Source organism: Mesoplodon densirostris, chromosome 11, assembly GCF_025265405.1.
Source record: "Mesoplodon densirostris isolate mMesDen1 chromosome 11, mMesDen1 primary haplotype, whole genome shotgun sequence".
Taxonomy (NCBI): domain Eukaryota; kingdom Metazoa; phylum Chordata; class Mammalia; order Artiodactyla; family Ziphiidae; genus Mesoplodon; species Mesoplodon densirostris.
In genome coordinates, this window is record NC_082671.1 from 2,021,984 (window position 1) to 2,041,954 (window position 19,971).

The 19,971-nt window shown below is 47.9% G+C and overlaps 1 protein-coding gene across 3 annotated transcripts in view; it reads right to left on the bottom strand.

The window, feature by feature from the left end:
- Positions 1 to 624: 624 nt before the first annotated feature.
- The window catches only part of USP18 (ubiquitin specific peptidase 18), a 35,783-nt gene continuing 16,436 nt past the window's right edge, over positions 625 to 19,971 (bottom strand). Inside the window, exons 2-11 of one of the 3 annotated variants that reach the window (XM_060112522.1) lie at positions 18,505 to 18,612; positions 17,258 to 17,354; positions 11,594 to 11,655; positions 9,786 to 9,865; positions 9,378 to 9,524; positions 8,927 to 9,022; positions 8,323 to 8,490; positions 3,857 to 3,988; positions 3,354 to 3,403; positions 625 to 1,233 (exon numbers count right to left, since the gene is read on the bottom strand). In XM_060112522.1, coding sequence (XP_059968505.1) covers positions 1,188 to 1,233; positions 3,354 to 3,403; positions 3,857 to 3,988; positions 8,323 to 8,490; positions 8,927 to 9,022; positions 9,378 to 9,524; positions 9,786 to 9,865; positions 11,594 to 11,655; positions 17,258 to 17,354; positions 18,505 to 18,508 — 882 coding nt within the window. In that variant the 5' untranslated portion in view covers positions 18,509 to 18,612 and the 3' untranslated portion in view covers positions 625 to 1,187. Of the gene's footprint in view, positions 1,234 to 3,353; positions 3,404 to 3,856; positions 3,989 to 8,322; positions 8,491 to 8,926; positions 9,023 to 9,377; positions 9,525 to 9,785; positions 9,866 to 11,593; positions 11,656 to 15,639; positions 15,786 to 17,257; positions 17,355 to 18,504; positions 18,613 to 19,971 lie in introns of all 3 variants that reach the window. The other 2 variants (XM_060112521.1, XM_060112523.1) reach the window with 2 other exon arrangements.

Sequence of the window (19,971 nt, forward strand, 5' to 3'; positions counted from 1 at the left end):
CACCCACATTTCACGTTGGAAGTTTCGGCCCCTGCCACTTACCAAGTATGAAACCTGGAGCAAGTCGTTAAACATGTGAAGGACTCAGTCACTTCATCTGTAAGACGGGGGTGTCCACATACTCACCTCCCAGGTTGGGACGGAGTCTCCCGGGACTCACCGTCCACGTTCTTCCTCTAACGTGGCTCCAGAGACTGTGAAGGCCCTTCCACCCACTCTGCCATCCTGTCTCTAATCCACGTCGCCAGCCCTGGCAAATCCATTTTACGAAAACACCACTAACTGTTCCTTTCCTTCTTGAACCCTTTCCAAAAAAAAAATTCCTCATTACTTATTAAATTAAACCCAAACTTCTGAGCCTAGATCAAGACCTTCTACATTCTGAGCCCCACTTCCCTTCCATCCAGGTGTGTGGATGATCTTTGGACCTTGAACCTTGCCTTTCAAGCATGCCACTGGGTATGCTTCTCCCTGTAAACTAACTGTCCTCACTCTAAGCCCCTTTTCAGCCTTCAGGCTTCTCCCATGGCCCCCAAACAGGAGCAATTTCACTTTCCTTTGAATTCCTGTAGCATTAACCCTTAGTATAACCCCCATTAAACTAAAAACTTCTTTTGAGAGAAACAACTTTATTCATTATTGTGTCTGGCACACCGTCTCATGGAGAGTAGGTGATCAGTACATATTTGCCAAATAAATGAATAACAATTACAAAGCACTTGAGTTTTATGTAATTGATACAGGTTCTAAAATTTTTTTAATTATAAACAGAAATGATATACAGTCAGTACTAACCAGTACAGTAACCTTAGCTGTAAAATATGGAAATAGTTCCCCACCACTGCCCCTTGCCACCTGACTGCCCCCCTGCTCCCAGTGCTGGCCTGGTCTCTACTTCCCTGGGAGCCCCTGGGCTCCACAGTCTCCCAGCTAAAAGACCACCACATTGTACAGCAGGAGTACTCCAGACCTGATGCAGCCATAGGGCCAGGGTCCACTGGTGGAAGTATCCACTGTGACTGATCCAAACCTTCACAGTGTCACTGTTAAATATTTTGATAATCACCACTGATAATAAATAAAGTTTAATTAAACAATTTCAAAACAGTGCCTCTCCTCACTGCAGATCCAGGAACAGAAAAGGAAAATGATACTCGGTAGGTCTCTGAAGGTTTAGGGTACCTCCATTAGGACTCAATCTTCATGTAAACCAGAAGATATGCAGTTTCCCGCCTAGGAAGAAAACAATTGCAACAGCGTCACAGAAATGAAACATTCATAGTTGGTTAATATATTATTAATTCACGATAGGACACCCGTCAGAAAACTTTCCAGGTTACTGGATCAAGTCTTCATATCCATCACCTCAGAGGAGACAAAACTGGCGACCTGGGAAAATAACTACTATTAAGCTGCTAGTTAACGTCTCAATCAGGGGTTGACAAACTATGAGCCTGTGAGCCATATCCAACCCTGTTTTTGCAAATAAACATAACTGGAACAAACCCACGCTTATTCACCCACGTATCATCTGTGGCTGCTTTTGTGCTGCAGAGGCAGAGTTGAGGAGTTGCGACAGAGACTGTGTGTCCCAGAGGCTGAAACATTCACTCTCTGGCCTTTTACAGAGAAAGTCTCCCAAACCCTGATCTAAATAATGGGTTATCAGGACCTCCCTGGTGGTCCAGTAGTTAAGAATCCACCTTCCACACAGTGGTTAAGAATCCGCCTGCCAGTGCAGGGGACACGGGCTCGAGCCCTGGTCCGGGAAGATCCCACGTGCCACGGAGCAACTAAGCCCGTGCACCACAACTACTGAGCCTGTGCTCTAGAGCCCACGAGCCACAACTACTGAGCCCGTGTGCCACAACTACTGAAGCCTGCATGCCTAGAGCCCATGCTCCGAAACAAGAGAGGTCACCACGATGAGAAGTCTATGCACCGCAATGAAGAGTAGACCCTGCTCGCCACAACTAGAGAAAGCCCATGGGCAGTAAGGAAGATCCAATGCAGCCAAAAGTAAAAGTAATTAATTTAAAAAAGAATCCGCTTTCCAATGCAGGGGACATGGGTTCGACCCCTGGTGAGATAACTAAGATCTCGCATGCCACAGGGCAACTAAGCCTGAGCACTGCAACTGCTGAACCCGCAACTCTGGAGCCTGCACACTGCAACTAGAAAGAAGCCCGTGCGCTGCAATGAAAATCCCTCATGCCACAACTAAGACCCCATGCAGCCAAATAAATAAATAAATATTTTTTAAAAATAATAGGGCTTCCCTGGTGGCACAGTGGTTGAGAGTCCGCCTACCAGTGCAGGGGACACGGATTTGTGCCCCGGTCCGGGCCGTGGAGCAGCTGGGCCCGTGAGCCATGGCCGCTGAGCCTGCACGTCCGGAGCCTGTGCTCCACAACAGGAGAGGCCACAACAGTGAGAGGCCCACATACCGCAAATAAATAAATAAATAAATAAATAATGGGGGATCACTGACAACCAAAAGGTGACAAAGAGTGGGCATCTAAGGGAGATGCTTAGAAGAAAAGGAAGAGAAGATGAAAGGTACAAGGTGGAGGCAGGGAGGATTTCAAGCACGAATTTTACCTAATTCATTAGTTTCCAAGTGAAGGCCTACGTGTGCAGCTGGGGTCACCTCACACATCATGCTTAGTGTACAATTGTCACCTCTAAGCCAGAAGCTTAGCAGGAAAAACTTACAAAGTCTCTGCTTTACCTTCACCCAGCTTTTTTCTCTCCAGCTTCCCCTCTATAGTTATTGATGTTTCACAATTTAGTTACTGTTATTTACTACATGCAAGCCACTGTACCAGACAAAGAAGGCGGAAAAGAGTGATCCTTGCTTCCAGAGAGTTCGCGGTTAATGTGAAAGAATGTTATGTAGGCGAACAATTACAGAGCAGTGAGATCCTTGCTGTAAAGGAGGTGAGCTCCAAATGCAGGGAAAGCATCTGAGAAGTTCCTACAAACCTGCCTGGATGCTGCTGGGAAGCCTTTACAGAGCAGGTGGGCACAAGGAGACGTACCGAAGCGTGAGAGGGGGTTTGCTGCAGTGACAAATTAGGAAAAGGCAGCACAGGCCGGGAACAGCCCGCGCAAAGCCACGGACAGCGTGATATTTGGAAGCCACTTATACTTCAGTACTGTTGGAGTCTAAACTGCAGGAAGAGCAGTGTGGTGGGTGGTGCTGAAAGATGAGGCTGAGCAGTATTCACTAGGGGGCCATCCAAAGGTGAGTGGCAGCTGAGTCTGTGAGCGTTTCATAGAGCAGCTAGCGCCCTATGCTGCTCAGGGTGTGTGAGCGCGTTGGGACCCCACCACCCCAGTGCTTCTCTCACCAGCGGTAGCTGTGATCTCCATAGGTACACTGGACGTCTTCCCAGGACACCTGGAAGCACACAGACAAGGTGAAGCGGCCCTCCCTCACTCACCCAAACCCACCCCCATTACACCCATGACCTGGATCACCTAGTGACAGGTGCCATGTGTATGAAGTCTCTTTAGCACACTGTCCCTCTGGTTAAACTTGGTGTTGACGAGCCAAGATTTTCTAACTCTTTCTGACTCTTCTTGCTTTCAGTAAGCTTCCCCCAGAGCACGAGGCTACAGGGCTCTGAGCCTAGAATCCCCAAACCCTAGACACTGAGCTAAGTGGAGTAGGAGAGCTCTGTACACCAGACAGGGGCTCCATGCAGAAGAGGCCTTCGAACCCCATGAGAGGCCCCCACAGAGAACAGGACCACAGCGTGTCTGGGCCTTGAGGGCCCATCTAGTCCTGGCTCAGAACTCATTAGAGATGGAGAATCCAGGGCAAGAGGCAATTCTGGAGGAGGTTTCTCACCCAGCAAACATTGGAGTCATTGAAGCAGAACCATTTTCCATTCACAGAACTCCGGACATAAGCACAGTAGTGACCGAAGTCAGCCTTTCCCACATGGGCAATCACAGCGAAGAGTTCATACTGTCCCCCATGCTGAAGGACACAAGAACAAAGAGACCCCCATCATCCCTCCTCTTCTGACCCTCGTCTAGAAGGAGGCAACTATTTCATCGTGCCTTTGCTTATTCAGTGCCTTTCTCTGCCAGGCACTGGTGCTTCCAGGGCACTAGAAAACCGTCTTTGACCACAAGACTCACAGCTAATTATGCCAGAGCTGTAATCCCATGTTTTATACCAGATGCATTCGGAGGTAAATTTGGGAAGAACCACTTTTTGCCCCAAAAAGGAGAAGGAATGACCAGCTGAGGAAAGCTCCCAGAGAAGATGTGCTTGAACTGATCCTGAAGGGTCATCATGGCACACGCGTGACGGGGTATGGACCAGGAACTGTGGAGGCCCGGTGGGAACAGAACAGTGCACCCGGAAGTGCAGCTGGGGGTGCTGGGAGCCATGGGATTAACGTCCCCAAAGGCCAAGTCAGGAATCAGAACTTTATTCCGAGCGGTGGGAGCCGTCGGAAGGCTTTACGCAGGGGAGCAACATCATCGGATTTGTGTTGGAGAAACACTGAAATAACGTGGTGCAAAAACCGGACTGAGGGTTCAAGTGAGGCAGAGACAAGCTAGGGAACCACGACGGCACGAGGAAGAAGCGGTGAGAGCCCAGCCGTCACCCCGGGGAGCGGCCAGTAAACGGTAAGAAGCATTATTAACACAGCAATTACTAGCTGACTGCCAGCACCTGGCCAAGCCTTCGCATGCCTCGTTGCATTTAACATCCACAGCAAACCTGTAAACTGGGTGCCAGCATCAATCCTACTTTGCAGACGTGGAATCTGAGCTCAGGGAGCAATTTACGCAAGGGTCAGAGCTCATAGAGAAGAGGCAAGACTTCAACCCGGGCCTGCCCAGCTTCGAAGCTCAAGCTCTCAAGCCCTATACTGAGGAAGTGGGGGCGAACGTAGAGACGAGGGGACAGATTTGTGCAACGTTAAGGAAAAACAATAGGTTCCTTTGCAACTGATGGATATGGTGGTGCGGGAGCAAGTAGGGGCCACTACAAGGATGAACCCCAGATTTCTGGCTTGGAAATTAGGAAGACGCTGCTGCTCTAAGGTCACACACGGAACAGAGGTGTCTGGGGATGAAGACAGTGCATTCGGGGACCGTGTGACAACACTGAGTAGGAGGTGGACACACTGTTTGGAGGTCAGGAGTGAGACCTGAGCAGGAGACAGGGATTGGAAGTCTTCAGTTTGAGGTGATTGAAACCATGAGAATTAATGAGATGACATTCAAAAAACGGGAAGAAAAAGGAATGGAATTAAAACTAAATACCAATAAAAATGGGCAGGAAAGGATCCAGCAATGGAGAAAGAAACCCCAGGAGAGAGGCCTAGAGTAGGCAGATTTTGAAGAATAGGATCAATAACAGAATATCACAAAAAGATCAAGTAAGGAAAAGACCAAAAAGTATTCACTAGCATTGGCAGTAAGTCTTTCTGCTCCATCAAATCTTAGCAAGTCAAGATAAGAGAGAAGTCTCTGTGAAAAGACAACAGTGGCAAGAGAGAGAGTTTTCACTGATTGTGAGCAAAAAAATTGTACTTGTTTTCTCAACACAGTGAAATAATATCCCTAACCTGAGACTTTGAAACAGGATCGTGAAGGGGACAGGATGAGGGTAGGACAAACGAAGCTTAGTCCCCCAAAAGGGAGGGCTAAAATCATTCTCTATTCTCACGTGGGGATGTTACACTGGATTTTTTTTTTACATCTTTATTGGAGTATAATTGCTTTACAATGGTGTGTTAGTTGCTGCTGTATAACAGAGTGAATCAGCTATACGTATACATATATCCCCATATCCCCTCCCTCTTGCATCTCCCTCCCACCCTCCCTATCCCATGCCTCTAGGTGGTCACAAAGCACCGAGCTGATCTCCCTGTGCTATGTGGCTGCTTCCCACTAGCTATCTGTTTTACATTTGGTAGTGTATATATGTCCATGCTGCTCTCTCACTTCCTCCCAGCTCACCCTTCCCCCTCCCCGTGTCCTCAAGTCCATTCTCTACATCTGCCTCTTTATTCCTGTCCTGCCTCTAGGTTCATCAGAACCTTATTTTTTTTTAGATTCCATATATATGTGTTAGCATATGGTATTTGTTTTTCTCTTTCTGACTTACTTCACTCTGTATGACAAGACTCTAGGTCCATCCACCTCACTACAAATAACTCAATTTCATTCTTTTTATGGCTGAGTAATATTCCGTTGTATACATGTGCCACATCTTCTTTATCCATTCATCTGTGGATGGACACTTAGCTTGCTTCCATTTCCTGGCTATTGTAAATAGTGCTGCAGTGAACATTGCGGTACATGACTCTTTTTTGAATTACGGTTTTCTCAGGGTATCTGCCCATAGTGGGATTGCTGGGTCGTATGGTAGTTCTATTTTTAGTTTTTTAAGGAACCTCCAAACTATTCTCCATAGTGGCTGTATCAATTTACATTCCCACCAGCAGTGCAAGAGGGTTCCCTTTTCTCCACACCCTCTCCAGCATTTGTTGTTTGTAGATTTTTTGATGATGGTCATTCTGACTGGTGTGAGGTGATACCTCATTGTGGTTTTGATTTGCATTTCTCTAATGATTAGTGATGTTGAGCATTCTTTCATGTGTTTGTTGACAATCTGTATGTCTTCTTTGGAGAAATGTCTATTTAGGTCTTCTGCCCATTTTTGGATTGGGTTGTTTGTTTTTTGATATTGAGCTGCATGAGCTGCTTGTATATTTTAGAGATTAATCCTTTGTCAGTTGCTTCATTTGCAAATATTTTCTCCCATTCTGAGGGTTGTCTTTTTGTCTTGTTTATGGTTTCCTTTGCTGTGCAAAAAGTGCAGGGCAATCTCTGGATCTAACTCAGTTCACGAGAAATACCAGAGCTAGAGGAGTATGTCAAATAAGACCCGCCAGCCAATTCTGGATATACATTAAAAAACCTTCAACCAAATAAATTTCAAGGAAAAGAAAAGGAGGGGAAACATCAAAGAAACTTAACCTGAAGAAGAAAGAAAGGCAAGGGGGAGGGAGGGAGGTAAGCAAATACAAGTGTAGACTTTATTTGGCTCTAGATTCAAACAAAGCAAACAACTTACAGGACAGTCAGGGAAATCCAAATATTTACCGGCTATTAGAGGATATTAAAGAATCATAAGATGGAATTGGTCATGTTTAGAAAAAGAGTGCTTATTCTTTAGAGAGACATAATGAAATGCTTACAAATGACATGTATGGTGTCTGGGATTTGCATCAAAATCATCCAGTAGAGGTTTGGAGAAAGAAGGGATGGGGTGTAGGTAAAGCAAGACTGGCCATGAGTTTGGTAACTGTTTAAGCCGTTGGTGGATGGGGAGATTCATTATATAATTCCTCACAAGTCTTTTCAAGGGGAAGAAAATTTTAAGATATATTTCATTAGGTGGGCTGTGCAAGGGGAAATAAGGAAATGAGAAGGAAAGAAACTGAGAATCCTATGAAATGTACACGCCCTGAACAGGGAAGGAGCCACTGTAACACGCTGTCAGGCCTCAATTTTAAAAAAAAAAAACCATGGTTCTAGAGCATGAATAGTAAACAGCCCAGGGGAACAAAACAGAAAGTCCACAAATGGACTCACATATGTATGGGAACAAATGTAGCATTTTAAACCTATGGAGAAAAGATATTTGTGTCACTTTTTTCTCAGAATTTCCCAACAATTCATTAGCTCAAGACAATTGAATCCAACTTTACTCTGAATCAATTTGGCCCAAGGTGCTGGCTGCTTTCTTATTATCCCCAAGGTAAGCATAAGCTGCCTGAAGTAGAACGTTAGGCTGGGGCTCTATTTAGAACCCAGGGTGCTGTGGTTACCTGTGGCTATGTAAGCACTGCACATCCTATTTAAAAGGAAGGTTCTGACTTATGGGTTCCTTCCCTCATTGCTGTGAGGTAGATGAGTACAAACCCAGTCATCAGAAATAAAGTCTTTTGAATCTTAAAAGAAATGCAACTGCCAACAGCAAATGTTGGTGGCAATGGGAGGCTAACAGCCCATCGCTGTTATTCGAGAGACTCGGGTTCCCATCATTAAACTCCTTTATTGAAAAACAAGTGTTTCTCGAGTGTATGAATATGTTTCTATGAATCATACCAAGCCGTTGGTGAGCGTCCCTCCCTCCGTGTCCCGAGCTCGGCCACCGGAGGAGAGCAGGATGCTCAAAATGCATCTCTGGTGATCTTGATGCCAGTCAACTCAGGGGAGGGAAGACAAACAAAGGATGGGGTGTCTTATGCGGGGGGTGGAAGGGACACGAGGGGCCCTCACCTGCTCCTCAGCAGCACAGGGCTCTCCCTCCATCTCAAGGAGCTTATTTAGATCCAAGTTCTGGGGGAAACACAGTGACTGGCAGATTTTTTCTGTCCGCAGATTTTTGCTGGAGAAACGCATGAGGTGGATGGTCAATGTCTGGGGCAGGTGGGTCAGCGTCAAGACCTGGAAAAAGCAAAGTCACCGTGGAGATGAGTCCCAGGCACTTGAAACAGGTTGATTCCGAGAAATACCAGGGCCGATGGTATGTTCTTCTTCCAAAAAAAGAAGGGAGCGGAATGGAATCACACGGTAAGGGCCCCGCCTGCTGGATCTGCTGGGCCTCCCACAGAAGGCTCAAGAAGCCCAGGGCTCCGCCCAGGAACCCAGGGGAACTACGGGGTCTGCTCCCCTCCCAGGGGAGTCTGGCCCTGAGGGGAAAACAGCCCCCGCTCTTGTGCCTTCCCCCATCCGTCTCAGTGATGGGGTCCGAGGAGCATATCCACAGCCCTGGACGACACAAGCCCCAGGATCCCCAGCCTGAAGGGATTCCCTCCCTCAGCAGGAGGCCCCCAAGGGGAACCCCAGATGGGCCAGAAGCATCCGGTTTGGGAGCAAGTACCTGCTTCCAGCAGGTCTTCTTCTCACAGTTCCCACAGAAGCACTTGTCCGCGCTGGACAGCTCCCTGGGCTGGAAGAAACAGCGGAGGGCGTCCTCCTATCCCAGGGGAGCAAGGGAAAGGCAGGGTTATTACCTTCTGGGTACAACCCCTCACCCTGCCCATGAGCTTAAGCTTCTCTCCTCGTTTTCCCCAGGTCCCCTAACATCCAGCCCAGCGTGGTACACGTGCCAGGGTCTCAGGAAAGACCTACGTTTTGGAAGAAGCAGTGAGGACAAGGGGCCGTAGGAGAGGAAACGTTTTTTCCCCGCAAATGAAAGGAGAACTTAGCCAGAGCCATGCAAAGGAAGCGGAAATGATGTTTTAAAAGCCAAGGGTGGATTAAAGGAGCAAGGGGGCACCAGAAGCGCTGGGCTGTGCAGGAACAGCAAACTCCCCACAAGGACCCCTCACCAGCGTTTTCAGGGGCTTTGAATCCATGTCGAAAAGAGAGACGGGGAGGGTCAGCATGCTGCTGCTTCTGTCGCTCTCCACGGCACATCCAAGGCACACGAGGGACTCCCTCACGTGAATGGCATAGAGGGCCTGCAGCCTTGCTACCTGCAAAAGGGACGGGGAGGGGGATGAAGGTGCAGAGAAAGCCGCGAGAAGGCAGGTCCGGCCAAGCTCCAGCGCTGGAGCCACCGCACACAGCTCCGGACGGGCAGCCGCTCTCCGCTCGCTCACAAAGGCATAGAGGGACCACAGCGACTGCACCATGCAATCGGGATAAGCCCTTTACATGCATCTCCCCTTTCATTCCTCTCTACACGTCACACGACAGCATCCTCACCTTCTGAGCTCTCTCGTTCTAGGACTTACCAAGTCCACATCTGTGATTTGGTCTTTAATCAGGTTCCAGACTGTGAGGTAGAGCTGGGCAGCATCATGCTGGACAAACACTGGCCAAAGAGAAAAGCAACGCCCAGGGTGAGGACCCAGGGACACCTGTCATGCCCTCCTGCCCCAGCTACCTAGATGCATGCAAACACTCGTCACGTTGCCTTTCCCCGCTTTCAGGCTAAGTTTCCACAGGATGTTGGGTCATAAAAATGAAAGATAAGCTTGGTATTGATTTTGAGAACTCCTTTTAAACCTCAAAGTCCAGCCCCACCGCACCACACAAGTCTTCTGTCCTCTGAGTTGCCACCCACCCCTGCTGGCCTCCGCTGGGGAACCCAGCTACACAAAACCAATAGTCAGCGGTGGATTCTCTCCTATGTCCCTGCCAAGCCTCCAACTGGACTCCTGTGGCCACTGACTTCTCTATGCCTCTCCGTATTTTCTTTATTCACTCCCCTAAAAATTGAGCAGTTTCCCAACACTAATACCTGACCCAGGTCTTCCCCAAAGGTGTACGGGAGAACAAGAAGGGAAATAACCTTCTCAGTGATAGAGGGTGCTGGCGGAGAGGAAGCAGGAATAAGCCATGAATCCTACACACGTGAACATGAGGCTACAAGCGGTGCACAGGGGTGAATGAATCCACGTTCCCGAGTTGCAAAGATGTTGCAAGAGAAGGTATTAAACATTCATACCTGCTATCTCAACACCATTTCCTCCGTGATACTTATCACAATCTGTACTTAATGTTTTGGGGTTGTATTTTGGTTTGGCCTGTGTCTCTCCTCTAAACTGTCAGCTCCATGGAGGCAAATACTCTGTCAGTCTAATTCCCTTACCAGCTCAGTAACTGGCACATAATAGGTTAACATCACATATTAGTTGAATGGTTAATTAATCCACATTCCAAGCTAATAATCCCAAACCGTAGACAAGCAGGCTGGTAGCAGGCTGCACTGATGCAGTCTCCAGGGAATTATTTTCAGAAGGCTGCCCGCCACATAGGACATAAAGGGAGTCGTGTCAGCTTGCCACGTAGAGCCACCTTGTCGCACCTGAGCATCCCAGAACCAGGAGTCCCGATTCATCTAAGAAATACAGGGATGCCTGCCCAACCCATAACTTTCTTCACACCTGCTACGTGCAAGGCATTGCACAGGCCAGAGAAAGTTCCTGTCCCCAAGAAACCTATAGTCTAGGGGGAGGCAAGTATCCATGTACTCACAATTCAAAGAAGAATAAGAGGGCCTTCCCTGGTGGTGCAGTGGTTAAGAATCCACTTGCCAAAGCAGGGAACACGGGTTCGAGCCCTGGTCCAGGAAGATCTCACGTGCCGCAGAGCAACTAAACACGTGCACCACAACTACTGAGCCCACGTGCCACAACTACTGAAGCCCGCATGCCTAGAGCCCGTGCTCTGCAACAAGAGAAGCCACTGCAATGAGAAGCCCGTGCACCGCAAGGAAGAGTAGCCCCCACTCACCGCAACTAGAGAAAGCCCGCACACAGGAATGAAGATCCAACTCAGCCAAAAAAAAAATTAATAAATAAATTTATTTTTTTAAAAAAAGAAGAAGAATGAGAAAAACTCCCCAGCTGTACAAACTGCTATGGAAAGCTAAAGAAAGGTGACATACAACTGGGACAGTGGAGTGCAGGTCTCTGTAAAAGCAGGATGCCTGCTTTCACCACTTCTGTTCAACATAGTACTGGAAGTTCTAGCCAGAGCAATTAGATAAGAAAAGAAATAAAACGCATCCAGATTAGAAAGGAAGAAGTAAAATTACCGCTGTTTGCAGATGATATAATCTCATTTGTTAAAAGACTCCACGAAACAAAGCTTTTAGATCTAATAAATGAAATTAAAAATATGATACAAAGTCAACAAACAAAAGTCAATTGTATTTCTATACATACATGAACAATAAACAATTTGAAAATGAAATAACACAAACAAATCCATCTATAATAGCTTCAAAAACAATAAAATACTTAGGAATTAACTTAACCAAATTGGTAAAAGATTTGTATTATGAAAACTACAAAACACTGCTGAAAGAAATTAAAGAAGACATAAATAAATGGAAACACATTCCATGTACATGGACTAGAATATTTAATATTATTTAAAAGTCAATACTACCCAAAGCAATCTACATATTCAATGCAATCCCTAACAAAATCCCAATAAGATATTTGCTGAAATAGAAAAGCTCATCCTAAAATTCATATAGAATCTCAAGGGACCCCAAAGTGCCAAAACAATTCTGAAAAAGAATAACAAACTAGAGGACTCACACTTCCTCATTTCAAAACTTACTACACAGCTATAGTAACCAAAACAGTGTGGTACTGGCATCAGGACAGACATACAGATTGATGCAATAGAATAAAGAGTCCAGAAATGAACCCTCACATGTATGGTCCAATAATTTTTTTTTTTTTTTTTTTGCGGTATGCGGGCCTCTCACTGTTGTGGCCTCCCCCGTTGCGGAGCACAGGCTCCGGACGCGCAGGCTCCGGACGCGCAGGCTCAGCGGCCATGGCTCACGGGCCCAGCCGCTCCGCAGCATATGGGATCCTCCCAGACCGGGGCACGAACCCGTATCCCCTGCATCGGCAGGCGGACTCTCAACCACTTGCGCCACCAGGGAGGCCCTGGTCCAATAATTTTTGACAAGGGAGCCAAGAGTATACACTCGGGAAAGGATAGTCCCTTCAACAAATGATGCTGGGGAAACTGGATATCCACACGCAAAGAAATGAAGCTGAACACTTCTAACTGAATATACAGAAATCAATTCAAAACAGATCAAGGACCTAAATGTAAGACCCTAAACAATAAAATGCTTGGAAGAACACATAGGACAAAAGCACATGACCTTGGATTTGGCAATGACTTCTTGGATGTGACACCAAAGACAAGGTAACAAAAGAAAACATAGAAAATTTCAACTTCATGAAAATTTTTTAAATGTATGCATCAAAAGACAGTATCCGGGCCTCCCTGGTGGCACAGTGGTTGAGAGTCCGCCTGCCGACGCAGGGGACGTGGGTTCATGCCCCAGTCCGGGACAATCCCACATGTCGCAGAGCGGCTGGGCCCGTGAGCCATGGCCGCTGAGCCTGTGCGTCCGGAGCCTGTGCTCCGCAACGGGAGAGGCCACAGCAGCGAGAGGCCTGCGTACCACAAAAAAAAAAAAAAAAGACAGTATCCCCAGAGTAAAAAGGCACCCCACAGAATGAGAGAATATATTTTCAAAGTATATATCTGATAAGGGATTAACATCCAGAATATACAGAACCTTTAAACTCAACAACAAAAATAACCCAATTCAAAAATGGGCAAAGAGGGCTTCCCTGGTGGCGCAGTGGTTGAGAGTCCGCCTGCCGATGCAGGGGACATGGGTTCGTGCCCCGATCCCGGAGGATCCCACATGCCGCGGAGCGGCTGGGCCCGCGAGCCATGGCCGCGGAGCCTGTGTGTCCGGAGCCTGTGCTCCGCAACGGGAGAGGCCACAGCAGTGAGAGGCCCGCGTACAGCAAAAAAAAAAAAAAAAAAAAAAAAATGGGCAAAGAACTGGAATAGATATTTTTCCAAAGAAGACATACAAATGGCAGTAAGCACATGAAAAGATGCCCAGCATCACTAATCATTAGAGAAATACAAATCAAAACTACAGTGAAATACTACCTCACAGCCCTTGCAGCTACTTCAGACCCCCTGCAGCTCTCTCCAAGGATGGCAGAGTTATCGAGGTCATGGACCCCAGCAGCCTGAGCCAATGAGATATCATATCCACCCAGACCCAGAGCCACCACAAGCCTCACACCACTACATCTGGATGACAGCACACCCCAGCTGCAGGTGAAGGTCCTTCTTAGCAAAGTCCCTACACAAGTCTACAGGGATCATGGACAATCAGGGAAACATGATACCACCAGAAGAAAAGGGTAAACTTCCAGTAACTGAAACCAAAGAAATGGAGATACCAAATTGTCTGAAAAATAATTCTAAATAATTGTTCTAAAGATGCTCGGAGAGCTACCAGAGAACACAGATTAACAATTTAAATAAATCAGGAAAACAATATAAGAAAAACAGAAGTTCAACAAAGAGATAGAAAACATAAAAAAGAACCAAAGGGCAATTTTGGAGCTAAAGAATATTGAACTGAAGAATTCAAAAGAGAGCTTCAAAAGCAGACTGGACCAAGCAGAAGGAATCAATGAACTAGAAGGCAGGTCATTTGAAACTGTCCAGTCAAAGGAGCAAAAAGACTGAGAAAGATTGAAGAAAGTCTATGGGACTCCACTAAGAGAAACAACCTACACTTTAATGGAGTCTCAGAAGAAGAGAGAGGAAAGGGGGCCGAAAACTCATCTAAAGAAATAGTGGCTGGGACTTCCCAAATCTGGGGAGAGATTTAGACATTGAAGTTCATGAAGCTCACTGGTCCCCAAACATATTCCCTTTGAACAGATGTTCTCCAAGACACATCATAATACTGTCAAAACTACTGTCGAAAATCAAAGACAAAGAGAGATCTTAAAAGCAAGAGACAGGAAGTTTATCACCTACAAGGGAACCCTCATAAGACTATCAGCACATTTCTCATTACAAGCCTTACAGACCGTGGGAAAGTGGGATGATAGGGAAAGTGATGAAAGGGAAAACTGCTGATAGAGAAAACTGTATCCAGCAACACTGTCCTTCAGAAATGAAGGAGAGACAAAGGCTTTCCCAGACAAAGAAACACTGAGAGCTTGTCACCACTAGACCTGCCTTACAAGGACAGCTGAGAGGAGTTCGTCAAGCTGAAATGAAAGGATGCTTCTTGTAACAAGGAAAGAGACTGAATCAATTCAGTGGGAAAAGAGTAGTATTTTCAACCAATGGTGCTGGAACAATTGGATGCCCACATGCAAGAGAATGAAGTTGGACTCCTATCTCACACCATTCACAAAATTTAGCTCTAAGTGAAACACGGATCTAATGTAAGAGCTAAAAGTATAAAACCTAGAAGAAAACAAAGGAGAATGACTGCTAATGGGTATGGGGTTTCTTTGGGGGGTGATGAAAATTTGCTAAACTTAGATTGGGATGATAATTGCACAACTCTGTGAAATACTAAAAACCTCTGAATTGTACATTTTTTTTTTCTTTTTTTTTTTTTTTTGCGGTATGCGGGCCTCTCACTGCCGTGGCCTCTCCCGTTGCGGAGCACAGGCTCCGGACGCGCAGGCCCAGCGGCCATGGCTCACGGGCCCAGCCGCTCCGCGGCATATGGGATCCTCCCAGACCGGGGCACGAACCCGTATCCCCTGCATCGGCAGGCGGACTCTTAACCACTGCGCCACCAGGGAGGCCCTGAATTGTACATTTTTAAATGACTGAATTTTACAGTATGTGATGTATATCTCATTAAGGCTGTTTTAAAATAAAAACTAAGCTATTTAAGAGTTTCCTTTTGTAGAACATGGTTTCTCCTTATGAATCCTTTATTCTGTTTCCCTAGAATCCTTTACCTGCAGTTGAGTCAGCTTTGAGGAGACTCTTAGGCTTACCTATTCCACCGAGAGGCAGAAAAAGAGTGAGTGTGGAAGTAATACATGCATAAATAACACCAGTGCTGCACGCGGAAGATGGGAGTTCCTTAAGGTATCTCGCATCCACACACGTGCCTCCGACACAAGGGTTTCCTTCCCGTTCACTCACAGAGCCTCAGTCCCCCTCCTCTCCTCTGCTGCCCCCTCCCGTGTCCCCTCCCCCTCGCGCTCCCCTCCCTCGCAGAGCACCAGGCCAGGAGCCCGAGCAGGAGGACCGCCTTACGTGGTACACGGTACGTCTGGAGACAGGAGGCCAGCCCCATGGGTTGCACCGCTTTCTCCCGGCTGTCCTGCATCTTCTCCAGCAGCAGGAGCAGCTGGAAGGGGACACTTCTCCTCCGCTCTGCAGCTCCCCTTGGCACTGTCATCCTGCCGAGTGAGAACAGCCACGAACCTCCCTGTCCCCACGGTTCTCAGTGCCGGGGGCACACCACAGTCACAGGGGAGCACTTTCAAAACCCTCACGTCCAGGCCGCTCTGCAGATTAACTACATCAGAATTTCTGGGGGTGGGCCCAGTTACCAGGAGTTTTAAGTTTCCCAGCTGATTTAAACGTACAGACAAGGTTGAAGAGCTACCGTGTTAGCAAATCAGCTATAGGGGAGTATCCTCTCAAAAGGGGGATCAGCACAGCTGCAGCCTCACCCCTCTCCCCACCCTGCACGGCAGTCACACCAAAACGAGGGCCAGGCACAATAGGTTCTGCATCCACAGCAAAAGGGCCAGCCTGAAGTTCTCCGAAGGCCAAAAGCAAATATGATCTAGGTCCTGGGAAGGACACAGAGAGGAATGTCAGTGTATCTTGGCAATGATTTGTTTAATCACTGGCATCTCTCAACTGCCCATGCCCATGGAAGGGGAAAAGGAGAAAGCAAAAGGCAGAACAGAATGAGTGATAAAGTTTAAGTATGTGAATATATACATATGGGCGTGGTGCTCGGGTTCCCAAGGACATTTGCCTGTCAGTCCTGGCAGAGTCTCGGCATGTCTCTGCAGAACTGGTTGAGAAGAAAGAAGGGTTCTCGGGCTTCCCTGGTGGCGCAGTGGTTAAGAATCCGCCTGCCAACGCAGGGGACACGGGTTCGAGCCCTGGCTGGGAAGATCCCACATGTCGCGGAGCAGTTAAGCCTGTGCACCACAACTACTGAGCCTGTGCTCTGAAGCCCGCAAGCCATAACTACTGACCCCGCGTGCCACAATTACTGAAGCCCGTGCGCCTAGAGCCCGTGCTCCACAACAAGAGAAGCCACCGCAATGAGAAGCCCACGCACTGCAACAAAGAGTAGCTCCCACTTGCCGCAACTAGAGAAAGCCCGCACACAGCAACGAAGACCCAGCACAGCCAAAAATAAATAAAAATAAAATAAAATAAAATTTTTAATCATTTTTTTTTAAAAAAGAAAGAAGGGTTCTCACGATGTGTATACTGTGTGAGTGTGGATATGTTTCGTTTGAGAAAAATCAACAGACTCATAGACCTGCCTGTTGATTTGACACTGGCAGGGTCCCCACTTCCTTCTAACCAAATCAGTGGCTGCCAATCTGGCTACACTTTAGAATCACCTGGGGAATCTTTTGAAAAGTACGAATGCTTGGGCCCCACCCTAGACACCCACCTAGGCCCCAAGTGAAACCAAATATTTGGGGGTGGGATCAGCATTTACATTTTTTAAAAATCATCTTAGATGATTATAGTATATAGTTCAGATTGTGCAAAGCAAGATCTTTTCTCTGTTAGCTTTTGGAAGTAGACTTCTAAAAGTCCAAACCACTGTGAATAACTGAATAATTGAAAACATAAAAATAATATACACATTTATCTGCCTGAACAATTGCCTTACCTCTTCAATATCTTGGTGAATTCCATGTTCATAACAAACACCTGGATCAGGGAGTTAAGGCAGCAGGTCTGCCCGATGTTGTGTAAACCGACCGGGCCTATGAAGAGCAGAGGGAAGATACTGAGGAAAAGCCCTGCCACAGAATTCAACAAACACCAAACATTCCTCTAGACCCTCCTAAGGACATGAAATTCTATAAGGTCCTCCCAGAGGCACAAAGAATTCACTAAGGAGCTTGGAAACAAATTGGAAAAGAGAGAGGAACACGAGCCTCTGCAAAGTGAAATAGCAGCAGAAGTTTTAACAGTCCGTTAGGAAAAGAGAGGCCACAGGGAGGTGTATCACTCGTTGTCAAACTTGTAACCCAAGTGACAGTAAGAGCAAAGGAAGAGAAACCTTACAGACAGCACATCGGGGAGAACTAGGGGCCCTGCCCACCCAAGCTGCCCCTACAGAGCTGGCTCACAGCGGGCATCTACGGGCTCGGGGCAAGAGTCATCTCCCAGGCAATCTACTCTGGGCCCCGGGAGTAAGGCCCCTGCCCAGGCCCTACCACGTGGTGGAAGGGAATCAGAAGAAAGCTCTGGGGGAGATCCACCTCATCTAAACTCACCTTGAGAGGCTGGAAGCCGCAAGGAACTTATGAGGATGTGAGAAAACCAAAAGGTAGTATTTCTCTGGCCCACTAGCAACCAACCTCCCCTTTCCCACCCAACCTTGGGCTCCACAGACCCCACAAGGTGTGTAATTTAAGAGGGAGGGAGTCCACTCATCTCAGAGCTCCTGGGGAAAGGGCTCTGGTGTACGAGCTGGGGCAGTAAGAACGTAAGAATCCGTGGTCAGCAGGAACCCGATCAGCAGAAGCACCTTGTCACCAGACACACTAGCACCCGGGGGAAGGCTGGGGGCCACGACATGCCAAGCGCAGGATTAAAGCAGCTGCCACAACCACCTCATTATTCTTCCCAACAATCCTATGGGCTCAGGAGCATAATCATCCCCATTTCACAGATGCAGAAGTGGAGGCACAAAGAGCAGCAATCGTCAACCACAAAGCTCTACGGTCCAGCAGATGAGCAAAGCCTTTCTGCGCAGTCAAGAGAGAAGACTGGGGCTCTCGGCCCATTGGGAGCCCGGGCTCGGGGCTCCCTGGGACTCTTCCCATTGCTGCTCCCGTCCTTCTCCTAATGGGCTCTGCTGAGAAACGCTGAGACGGCCAAGACCGGCCTAGGGACCCGGAACCTTACGCATCAGCGGTCACTCCAAGACCCCCGGACGGCAGCTGCAGGGCGTCTTCAGGACGGCACGACCTCACTTCCGGGAAGAGCTCTCATGAGCCGGCTTTGGCGGGACCTCTGTGAAGACACACCGCGGAGGACAGGATGAGAGAAGGGGAAGCACAGCCGTGTGATCAGTTCTGATCCCCACGAGCCAGGCTCGGGGGGAGATCAGTGTCTGCAGAGACTGGCCCGCAAAGCTCTAGGGCGAGAGACGACAACTCGGTGAGACTCCGTCCCCTTGGTCCCTCATTCCCACTGTGTCCTCACTGGGACCCACGGCCCCAGCCTCTGCCCTGGGCCCTCTGTTCTGGCAAATGGCTCGACATTCACCAAGGGGTCCAGACCAAGACACCTGGGTCTCCCTGTTCCTCACTCCCAGGCCCTCCACTGCCTGAAGGCTGCTCAAAGCCCTCTCCTTGCTGTCCACACGCTGGCCCCAAGGAAGCCTGTCCTGGCTTCTGGGGAGGGGGCTGCTGTGAATGCCCACGTGTGTTGTACACAGGGCCATTCAAGTAACTGGGGTGGGGAACAGCTACGTCTGCCTGTAGCGGAAGGTGGTGACCACTCACACTCCGGCGGGACAGGAGCCCTTCCCCAGGCCACCGGGTGCTGGTGGTCAACGGCCCCCAGCTGAGGCCCCCTCCACAATTCACCCCAGTGAAGAAAGCTGGCCCGGTCCCTATCCAGAGTCTGGATGACGAGGGGGTCTAAGGGCCTTACCACCTGCCTGAAGGGTCACCCAGCCCCCAAGCTCCTCTTAGCATTGGCTGAGGCCTCTGTCGCAAATGTTGGGAGTTCAAGTCCTCTGTTTGCCCACCCTGCTGTGCTCACCCTCTGGGTGTCGTTCCCAAGGGTGCTCCCCAGCAAACCTTCCCCAACACACAGCTCAGCTGGGACTACACCATCAAAGGAGGGCAAATCAATGGCAGGACCTTGAGTCTACTGAGCTTTCTCAGACAAAACACACACACACAGGGTATAGAGACTTCTTCTAAATGTTGCTCCACCAAGACTCAGCCAGGACTGGCTGGCAAATGTCCTTGGGAGCCCAAACACCATGCCCATATGTATATATTCACATACATAAACTTTCTGACACATTCTTTTCTGCCCTGGGCTTTTTCCTTTTTCCCTCGCATGGGCACAAGCAATTGAGAGAGGCCTGTAATCAAATATTCTTGTTATAATGTGAAATGGAAAACGCAGTATATTTTCAACCATTTCACAGTGATGCCTGATATAGCCACAAAACATTGCAGAATATTCTGGCTGTTTTCAATTTTTTGCAGTTATTAAAAAAACTGAAGTGAACATTTTTAGGTATAAAACCTTTTTCTACCTATGTGATTTTTCCTCAGGCAAACCAAAGGTCATAGACACAACAAAACTGAAGCTATAAACCAGGTCATGTTAACCAGAACCCACGTCTTCCTG